At 46.1% G+C, this 11,353-nt stretch overlaps 1 protein-coding gene across 1 annotated transcript in view; it reads left to right on the forward strand.

Annotated features, from left to right (window-relative positions):
* Positions 1-10,530, forward strand: part of LOC111954179 (heparan sulfate glucosamine 3-O-sulfotransferase 5-like) — a 98,471-nt gene extending 87,941 nt beyond the window's left edge. The window contains exons 2-3 of the mRNA XM_023973704.2: positions 6,852-6,993; positions 7,215-10,530. Of these exons, the coding sequence (XP_023829472.1) occupies positions 6,887-6,993; positions 7,215-8,148 (1,041 nt within the window). The 5' untranslated portion in view covers positions 6,852-6,886 and the 3' untranslated portion in view covers positions 8,149-10,530. The remainder of the gene's footprint in view (positions 1-6,851; positions 6,994-7,214) is intronic.
* Positions 10,531-11,353: the final 823 nt, after the last annotated feature.

Consider the following 11,353-nt stretch of genomic DNA (forward strand, 5'->3'; position numbering starts at 1 on the left):
AACCTCTAATAAAGGGCACCAATAAGAAGAAGAGACTTGCTTGGGCCAAGTAACACGAGCAATGGACATTAGACTGGTGGAAATCTGTCCTTTGGCCTGATTTGAGATTTTTTGTTCCAACCGCCGTGTTTTTGTGAGATGCAGAGTAGGTGAACGCATGATCTCCTTATGTGTGGTTCCCACCGTGAAGCATGGAGGAGGAGGTGTGATGGTGTGGGGGTGCTTTGCTGGTGACACCGTCTGTGATTTATTTAGAAATCAAGGCACACTTAACCAGCATGGCTACCACAGAATTCTGCAGCGATACGCCATCCCATCTGGTTTGCAGTTAGTGGGACTATCATTTATTTTTTAACAGGACAATGACACAAAACACACATCCAGGCTGTGTAAGGGCTATTTGACCAAGGCGAGTGATGGAGTGCTGCCTCCACAATCACCCGACCTCAACCCAATTGAGATGGTTTGGGATGAGTTGGACCGCAGAGTGAAGGAAAAGCAGCCAGCAAGTGCTCAGTGTAACGGCTGTCGTCGGTGGAAGAAGGTGAGGACCAAGGTGCAGCGTGGTAAGTGTTCATGACGTTTAATAATCATCAAAACAGAACACTGAATAACAAAATAACAAAGAAACTGTCATGTTTTGTCATTGATTATCATGTCTTGTCCCTGTGCTTCCCTCTGCTGGTCTTATTAGGTTCTTTCTCTTTCTCTCTCTCTCTCCTCCTCCCTCTCTCCCTCTCCCGCTCTCTCTCTCTCTATCGTTCCGTTCCTGCTCCCAGCTGTTTCTCATTCTCCTAACGACCTCATTTACTCTTTCACACCTGTCCCCTATTTTGCCCTCTGATTAGATTCCCTATTTCTCCCTCTGTTTTCCGCTTCTGTCCTTGTCGGATTCTTGTTTTGTGTTTGCTGTTCCTGTGTCCTTGTTCCGCCCTGTCGTGTTCTTTGCCTTCTTCAGATGCTGCGTGTGAGCAGGTGTCTAGGTCAGCTACGGCCAGTGCCTTCCTGAAGCGACCTGCAGTCGTTCCTCTCTTTTGACGAGAGGATTTCAGTTTCCTGTTTTGATTTCCAGGAGAATCATTATTTGTTTTATACTGGAATAAAGACTCTGTTACTATTACGTCGCTTTTGGGTCCTCATTCACCAGCATAACAGAAGAATCCGACCAAGATGGACCCAGCGACTATGGATTCTCTCAACACTGCCGTCGAGTTCCAGGGAGCAATGCTCGGCAGACACGAGCAGGAATTGTTTGCTGCTCGTCATGCCGTTGAGACCCTGGCCGCTCAGGTCTCCGATCTCTCTGGACAGTTTCAGAGTCTTCGTCTCGTGCCACCAGCTACTTCCTGGTCTTCCGAGTCTCCGGAACCTAGGGTTAATAACCCACCATGTTACTCTGGGCAGCCCACTGAGTGTCGCTCTTTTCTCACCCAGTGTGATATTGTGTTCTCTCTCCAGCCCAACACGTACTCTAGTGAGAGAGCTCGGATCGCTTATGTCATATCACTCCTTACTGGTCGGGCTCGGGAGTGGGGCACAGCTATCTGGGAGGCAAGGGCTGAGTGTTCTAACGATTATCAGAACTTTAAAGCGGAGATGATACGGGTTTTTGATCGTTCTGTTTTTGGGAAGGAGGCTTCCAGGGCCCTGGCTTCCCTATGTCAAGGTGATCGATCCATAACGGATTACTCTATAGAGTTTCGCACTCTTGCTGCATCCAGTGACTGGAACGAGCCGGCGTTGCTCGCTCGTTTTCTGGAGGGACTCCACGCTGAGGTTAAGGATGAGATTCTCTCCCGGGAGGTTCCTTCCAGCGTGGACTCTTTGATTGCACTCGCCATCCGCATAGAACGACGGGTAGATCTTCGTCACCGAGCTCGTGGAAGAGAGCTCGCGTTAACGGTGTTTCCCCTCTCCGCATCTCAACCATCTCCTCCCACCGGCTCAGAGACTGAGCCCATGCAGCTGGGAGGTATTCGCATCTCGACTAAGGAGAGGGAACGGAGAATCACCAACCGCCTTTGCCTCTATTGCGGTTCTGCTGGACATTTTGTCATGTCATGTCCAGTAAAAGCCAGAGCTCATCAGTAAGCGGAGGGCTACTGGTGAGCGCTACTACTCAGGTCTCTCCATCAAGATCCTGTACTACCTTGTCGGTCCATCTACGCTGGACCGGTTCGGCTGCTTCCTGCAGTGCCTTGATAGACTCTGGGGCTGAGGGTTGTTTTATGGACGAAGCATGGGCTCGGAGACATGACATTCCTCTCAGACAGTTAGGGAAGCCCACGCCCATGTTCGCCTTAGATGGTAGTCTTCTCCCCAGTATCAGATGTGAGACACTACCTTTAACCCTCACTGTATCTGGTAACCACAGTGAGACCATTTCCTTTTTGATTTTTCGTTCACCTTTTACACCTGTTGTTTTGGGTCATCCCTGGCTAGTATGTCATAATCCTTCTATTAATTGGTCTAGTAATTCTATTCTATCCTGGAACGTTTCTTGTCATGTGAAGTGTTTAATGTCTGCTATCCCTCCTGTGTCTTCTGTCCCCTTCTACTCAGGAGGAACCTGGTGATTTGACAGGAGTGCCGGAGGAATATCATGATCTGCGCACGGTCTTCAGTCGGTCCAGAGCCAGCTCCTTCCTCCTCACCGGTCGTATGATTGTTGTATTGATCTCCTTCCGGGGACCACTCCCCCTCGGGGTAGACTATACTCTCTGTCGGCTCCCGAACGTAAGGCTCTCGAGGATTATCTGTCTGTTTCTCTCGACGCCGGTACCGTGGTGCCTTCTTCCTCTCCCGCCGGAGCGGGATTTTTCTTTGTTAAGAAGAAGGACGGTACTCTGCGCCCCTGCGTGGATTATCGAGGGCTGAATGACATAACGGTTAAGAATCGTTATCCGCTTCCCCTTATGTCGTCAGCCTTCGAGATTTTGCAGGGAGCCAGGTTTCTTTACTAAGTTGGACCTTCGTAACGCTTACCATCTCGTACGCATCAGAGAGGGGGACGAGTGGAAGACGGCGTTTAACACTCCGTTAGGGCATTTTGAATACGCGGTTCTTGCCGTTCGGTCTCGCTAATGCTCCAGCTGTCTTTCAGGCATTAGTTAATGATGTACTGAGAGACATGCTGAACATTTTTGTTTTCGTTTACCTTGACGATATCCTGATTTTTTCACCGTCACTCGAGATTCATGTTCAGCACGTTCGACGTGTACTCCAGCGCCTTTTAGAGAATTGTCTCTACGTGAAGGCTGAGAAGTGCGCCTTTCATGTCTCCTCTGTCACTTTTCTCGGTTCTGTTATTTCCGCTGAAGGCATTCAGATGGATCCCGCTAAGGTCCAGGCTGTCAGCGATTGGCCCGTTCCTAAGTCACGTGTCGAGTTGCAGCGCTTTCTCGGTTTCGCTAATTTCTATCGGCGTTTCATTCGTAATTTCGGTCAAGTGGCTGCCCCTCTCACAGCTCTGACTTCTGTCAAGACTTGCTTTAAGTGGTCCGGTTCCGCCCAGGGAGCTTTTGATCTCCTCAAGAAGCGTTTTACATCCGCCCTATCCTTGTTACTCCTGACGTCACTAAACAATTCATTGTCGAGGTTGACGCTTCAGAGGTGGGCGTGGGAGCCATTCTGTCTCAGCGCTTCCAGTCTGACGATAAGGTCCATCCTTGCGCTTACTTTTCTCATCGCCTGTCGCCATCGGAACGCAACTATGATGTGGGTAACCGCGAACTGCTCGCCATCCGCTTAGCCATAGCGAATGGCGACAGTGGTTGGAGGGGGCGACCGTCCCTTTTGTCGTTTGGACTGACCATAAGAACCTTGAGTACATCCGTTCGGCCAAACGACTTAATGCACGTCAAGCTCGTTGGCGGTTGTTTTTTTGCTCGTTTCGAGTTCGTGATTTCCTATCGTCCGGGAAATAAGAACACCAAGCCTGATGCCTTATCCCGTCTCTTTAGTTCTTCTGTGGCTTCTACCGACCCCGAGGGGATTCTCCCTGAAGGGCGTGTTGTCGGGTTGACTGTCTGGGGAATTGAGAGACAGGTAAAGCAAGCACTCACTCACACTGCGTCGCCGCGCGCTTGTCCTAGTAACCTTCTGTTCGTTCCTGTCTCTACTCGTCTGGCTGTTCTTCAGTGGGCTCACTCTGCCAAGTTGCTGGCCACCCCGGCGTTCGGGGTACGCTTGCTTCTATTCGCCAGCGGTTTTGGTGGCCTACTCAGGAGCGGGACACGCGCCGTTTCGTGGCTGCTTGTTCGGACTGCGCGCAGACTAAGTCGGGTAACTCTCCTCCTGCCGGTCGTCTCAGACCGCTTCCCATTCCTTCTCGACCATGGTCCTCACATCGCCTTAGACTTTATTACCGGTCTGCCTTCGTCTGCGGGGAGGACTGTGATTCTTACGGTTATCGATAGGTTCTCTAAGGCGGCACATTTCATTCCCCTCGCTAAGCTTCCTTCCGCTAAGGAGACGGCACAAATCATCATTGAGAATGTGTTCAGAATTCATGGCCTCCCGTTAGACGCCGTTTCAGACAGAGGCGCAATTCACGTCACAGTTTTGGAGGGAGTTCTGTCGTTTGATTGGTGCTTCCGTCAGTCTCTCTTCCGGTTTCATCCCCAGTCTAACGGTCAAGCAGAAAGGGCCAATCAGTCGATTGGTCGCATTTTACGCAGCCTTTCGTTTCGAAACCCTGCGTCTTGGGCAGAACAGCTCCCCTGGGCTGAGTACGCTCACAACTCGCTTCCTTCGTCTGCTACCGGGCTATCCCCGTTTCAGAGTAGTCTTGGCTACCAGCCTCCTCTGTTTTCGTCCCAGCTCGCCGAGTCCAGCGTTCCCTCCGCTCAGGCTTTTGTCCAACGTTGTGAGCGCACCTGGAGGAGGGTCAGGTCTGCACTTTGCCGTTACAGGGCGCAGACTGTGAGAGCCGCCAATAAACGTAGGATTAAGAGTCCTAGGTATTGTCGCGGTCAGAGAGTGTGGCTTTCCACTCGTAACCTTCCCCTTACGACAGCTTCTCGCAAGTTGACTCCGCGGTTCATTGGTCCGTTCCGTGTCTCTCAGGTCGTCAATCCTGTCGCTGTGCGACTGCTTTTCTCGCGACATCTTCGTCGCGTCCACCCTGTCTTCCATGTCTCTTGTGTCAAGCCTTTTCTTCGCGCTCCCGTTCGTCTTCCCCCCCCCCCCCCGCTCCTTGTCGAGGGCGCTCCTATTTACAAGGTACGGAGGATCATGGACATGCGTTCTCGGGGACGTGGTCACCAGTACTTAGGGATTGAGGGTTACGGTCCTGAGGAGAGGAGTTGGGTTCCATCTCGGGACGTGCTGGACCGTTCGTTGATTGATGATTTCCTTCGTTGCCGCCAGGGTTCCTCCTCGAGTGCGCCAGGAGGCGCTCGGTGAGTGGGGGGTACTGTTCATGTTTTGTCATTGATTATCATGTCTTGTCCCTGTGCTTCCTCTGCTGGTCTTATTAGGTTCTTTCTCTTTCTCTCTCTCTCTCCTCTCCTCTCTCCCTCTCCCGCTCTCTCTCTCTCATCGTTCCGTTCCTGCTCCCAGCTGTTTCTCATTCTCCTAACGACCTCATTTACTCTTTCCACCCTGTCCCTATTTTGCCCTCTGATTAGATCCCTATTTCTCCCTCTGTTTTCCGCTTCTGTCCTTGTCGGATTCTTGTTTGATGTTTGCTGTTCCTGTGTCCTTGTTCCGCCCTGTCGTGTTCTTTGCCTTCTTCAGATGCTGCGTGTGAGCAGGTGTCTAGGTCAGCTACGGCCAGTGCCTTCCTGAAGCGACCTGCAGTCGTTCCTCTCTTTTGACGAGAGGATTTCAGTTTCCTGTTTTGGATTTCCAGGAGAATCATTATTTGTTTTATACTGGAATAAAGACTCTGTTACTATTACGTCGCTTTTGGGTCCTCATTCACCAGCATAACAGAAACAACCGAAAACAGTTCTGTCTGGTGCAGACACACAAAGACTGAAAATAACCACCCACAAAACACACTAGAAAACAGGCTACCTAAATATGGTTCTCAATCAGGGACAACGATTGACAGCTGCCTCTGATTGAGAACCATATCAGGCCAAACACAGAAATAGAAAATCATAGAAAAACGAACATAGACAACCCACCCAACTCATGCCCTGACCACACTAAAACAAAGAAATAACAAAACAACTAGGGTCAGAACGTGACACTCAGCATATGTGGGAACTCCTTCAAGACTGTTGGAAAAGTGTTCCTCGTGAAGCTGGTTGAGAGAATGCCAATAGTGTGCAAAGCTGTCATCAAGGCAAAGGGTGGCTAATTTGAAGAATCTAAAATCTAAAATATATTTAGATTTGTTTAACACTTTTTTGGTTATTACATGATTCGATATGTGTTTTTCCTAGTTTTGATGTCTGCACAATTATTCTACAATGTAGAAAATAGTAAAAATAAAGAAAAATCCTTGAACGGGTGAGTGTGTCCAAACTTTTGACTGGTACTGTATATATATATATAAACCGTTTACTGTTTACTCTACGAACCAAACGAAACCAAACGGGGAGGGACCTACCTGAATTTGCCCAATAGAAACTATCTTTTTTGTTGGAAAACGTTTTACATTTGGAGTAAATGGTTTCTGTTGCATAACGTTTTGCAACAGACAAAACGTTTTAAAACGGAACCGGACTAATGAATAAACCCCAGCCGTCTGCTCTAATGGCACTGCAGCACTTTGCAGGCTCCTGTGAGTTTGGCTTAATCACTTGTAAGACTTGATTGAGTGTGTGTTAATAAACATTATTCTGTCTCTCTCCTCGCCAGTGATTAGTGGTTTATGTGCTCTGCTCTCCCGTCCCCAGGCTGAAGACGCAGTCCTGAAGATTGATGGAGGGCCATGCTATTCAAACAGCAGGCGTTGCTGAGACAGAAGCTCTTCTTGTTGGGCAGCCTTGCTATCGGGAGTCTCCTCTATCTAGTGGCCAGGGTTGGGAGCTTGGATAGGTACGTCGTTTGCTGAAAGCAATGCCTGTTGAATGTCAAGTATTGAATGATTTTAGTTTATATAAATAATCTAATATATTTTTAAAATATCAAAATCTTGATCATATATGATTAGATTATGATAAGACTTCATAGTATTTAACAATGTGTTTAAAGATAATTCTAAAGTGCTCTAAAGTTTACTGATGAAATTATTATATATAACTAAATGTCTCCTCCAGGCTGCAGCCTATTTGCCCAATAGAGAGCAGACTGGGCCCTCCTCACCTGCCGGAGCAGATCCCTCTCCGGACCCTGCAGTATAAGCGTGGTCTGCTCCACGAGATCCGCAAGGGCAATGCCACCAAAGAGCAGATCCGCCTGCACAACCTGGTACAGCAACTGCCCCGGGCCATCATCATCGGGGTGCGCAAGGGGGGCACGCGCGCCCTGCTGGAGATGCTCAACCTGCACCCGGCGGTGGTCAAGGCCTCGCAGGAGATCCACTTCTTTGACAACGAKCAGAACTACGCCCGGGGCATCGACTGGTACCGGGAGAAGATGCCCTTCTCRTTCCRSCARCAGATCACCATTGAGAAGAGCCCCGCCTACTTCATCACAGAYGAGGTCCCCGAACGCATCTTCAAGATGAACTCCTCCATCAAGCTGRTGATRATRGTGCGRGAGCCCACCACCAGAGCTGTGTCCGACTACACACAGGTGCTGGAGGGCAAGGAGCGCAAGAACAAGACCTACCACAAGTTTGAGAAGCTGGCCATCGACGGCAACACGTGTGATGTGAACACAAAGTATAAGGCAGTACGGACCAGCATTTACACCAAGCACTTGGAACGCTGGCTGAAGTACTTCCCCGTGGAACATTTTCACATTGTGGACGGTGACCGTCTGATCACAGACCCGCTGCCTGAGCTGCAGCTCGTCGAGCGCTTCCTCAACCTCCCCTCCAGGATCAGCCGGTATAACCTGTATTTCAATGCCACCAGGGGATTTTACTGCCTGCGATTTAACAATGTCTTCAACAAGTGCCTGGCAGGCAGCAAGGGGCGCATCCACCCTGAGGTGGACCCCTCAGTGGTGGCCAAACTAAGGAAGTTCTTCCACCCCTTCAATCAGAAGTTTTATCAGATTACTGGGAGGACGTTCAACTGGCCCTGAGAAACTAAGGGAAGGTCTAGGCCTAGCCTATATGAACTTCTTAACTGAAGTTGTTCTGTTGGCATTTTCAAGATGTCAACCACAACAATATTAAAGGATATTAAAAGCACTTTGATTGAATTTAATACGTAGAGGAGAGTGGGGTAAGTTGAGCCGAAGGGTAGTTGAGCTACTCCTTGTTTCTAGGAAACCATACACAAAATGTACCATGTGACCAAATATTAAGGAAGAGGTCGTCATTTCATGGAGTCTGTGAAAGAAAAAAACACATGGAAAAAGTGGTAAGCAAGTTAGGGCAAATGAATGTATTGTGTTATAGGTTTCATGCAGCTTGTATCTAAACCAAGGTGGATTGTTTTGTATATCAGTTGGGGTCTCTATAAGCTACAATATGAGGTCCTAAACCTAGCATGAAAACGCATCCTTGTACCTGTGTGGGCTAATATAGTAAACATGTTTGCCTTGGGGTAAATTGAGCCATTGGCCACCATACCCCATACAGATTATGATTACATTTAGTCAGTTTTATGCATAATATGCATAGTATTTTTGCAATGTGTCATGCATATGAACTCAATATACTGCATTTGTATTGTTATAGAGCAGACCTAATCATTCCCTGTGTATACAAATGTAAAACATGCAGGGATCCAGCCRCCCTTCAGGTCCCTGAGAGAGCAGCCAAGGAAGTGAGAGAAGGGAAGAAGTCCATTCCAGAAGCACCAAGGGATGAACAAATGTACTGAATGACACTGAAGAGGTACATTGACAAAAATGAAAACAAACATGTACCTGTGTGAAAGAGAGGCTGTGATAGAGTAGCAGAGACACACAAGGTCGTATCTGATGACATGGAGTCTGAGCTTGCTAAACATATAAAGAATATTGCGGACCAGCTTCATGGGCTTTAGTAGCCTGAAATGCAGAGAACTTGCCTACGAATTGGCACATCTAAACAATATCACTGTCCCAGACAACTTGTCAAGAAATGCAAGGGTAAGTCATATTTAACAGATCCATCTATATCTGAATATAGGCATACATTTAAAATTTACAGTACAATATACCTCACCCCCATTCCATGAATTAAACTTTGACCAACCAGCACCATCACCCACTGTCACAGGGCACCTACACCGACTTATCCCAAGGTGGCTCAACTTACTTTATCCCTATGCTCAATTTATTCTTGGATAAGTTGTGCAAAGAGACCAATTTTTTMGGACAAATTATGTTTTTAAAACTGTTATGTTTACATGAATTATGATTATTTCCAGGGATACACAACATCCTGAAATATATGTAGATATCTTTGTTACAAAGAATACCATATTACTGTAGTGAGGCTGAATGTAAAAAATGGCTCAACATACCCCACTCTCCTCTGTGAGAATGACAATGTGACCAAAATCTGTAATGGAATCAATGTATGTTTGTTTCTTAATATGTAAGGTGGCATAAGAGGAAAAAGGGTTTGTGAGTTGTGTGATTACAAAACAATTCAGGTTAATGCACCTGATCTTTCTTCATAATAATTCACCTGTCTGACACTTGTGCCCGTTATAAACTCGGCATTTTGCCATCATCTCAGCCAATATTGAATGAAGGGTATACTACAATGAGTGATAGACATGAGATTATGTTAAGTGAACACGTGGATTATAAAAGAAGACTTGTCAGTCAACAACACATACATTTAACATATTTAAAGGCTATATCATGAAGCTATATATGTGTCAATGTTTCATATAAAAACAACCTTGACAAAGACGTAGGCTTACGTGGTCTTGCAGTTCTAAGTGTGATAGTCTTGTATTTATTACAGTCCTCTCATTTTGGTTTTGCTTTTCTCCTGCATGTGTATTGAACATACAATTGACAAAGCATTGGCTCTCTAATGTAGTTTTGTGTTATTTAATTTATTCCAGTATCATTCTTTAAACATGTGCTACCTTTATTTGTTTCTCTGTTGTTTTTAGGTAGTTTTATTTTTCTCAAACTACCATGACGTACTTGTATCCGTAATATATCCCAGAAATCTGTAGAAGGATAGGAGATTCTCATGAGGGAATGGGAACATAGATTTCTCATAAAATTCTGACTCCGATGATGTCCTCATACGCCAAGCATTTAAATGTTGAATAAGGGATTTAAGTGGTAACTTTGTTCTCATTCTTTTTTTCCAGTATTAATGACATGTTTGTCATTCCCCTTGGTGAAAAGCCACAGTAAAAAAGTAATTTGTTAGTTACTGTCAAACCATCTCATGCTTATTCTACTACAATTAACATATTTGTCTTATGTGCAAATAGCCATCCTGTATCATAAGTGTGTCGTTCTGTAACAAAAAATGATTGAATTAAAATGACATTTAAACACGTGTCAGCTGAGTCATTCATTATTTCTGTTTTGTCTCGTAATCTATTGTGTGGTTCAAAGACTGAGACTCTTCCTTGATGCTTTCATTAACCTATTTAATCCCATTGGTCTCAATAGTGACCGTAAAAAACATTTTCAGTTATAAGGCTCTAAAAATGTTACTGAATGATCTATCAATGCATTTCCAGCAAATATTGAACTAATAAAGGGTCTCAATGAAAGATGTGCAGTGTCACATGTTTAGTGTAAATTGTCACATGACCAGAGCTGTTTACTTCCTGGTTGCACCACAAGAAGAGGATGGCTGCATCAAAGCTCCCAAACAAAAGGTTAGTAAAGTATGTTAACATAAAGTTAGGACAAAGATTTTTGGTACACATCATCTTTAAGGTGTCTAGTATTGATATATGCATTTGCAATTACTCAACTTTGTTCAGTGTGGTCATAGAATGTGTAAACATGTTGACGGCAACAATAGTGACCGGCGGGATAACACAGTGCGTCTAGGTATACACATAGTTATACACATACATAGTTCTTGTTTTACCTAACTTTCTACTCTGTTCTTTCTTTTAGTTTCACTTTGAGTCAAGTTCTGGATATGTTGGATCTAGGTGACTGCCCAGACAAGGCATGCAACATTGCAGTTATCCCTCAAAATGAGAAAGATGCTGTCCTGAGTGATTGTGATAGCGATGGGTCAGATATGGACTATGGACAGGCCATTTGCCAGCCAGGCTGTTGAATGCATATGCTGAACCTATGCAAACAGATCATGACAGGAACAACGTTATCAGTGATGATGACCTACCCCTACCCCTCTAGA

The sequence above is a fragment of the Salvelinus sp. IW2-2015 genome, linkage group LG28 (genome assembly GCF_002910315.2).
Source record: "Salvelinus sp. IW2-2015 linkage group LG28, ASM291031v2, whole genome shotgun sequence".
Lineage (NCBI taxonomy): Eukaryota > Metazoa > Chordata > Actinopteri > Salmoniformes > Salmonidae > Salvelinus > Salvelinus sp. IW2-2015.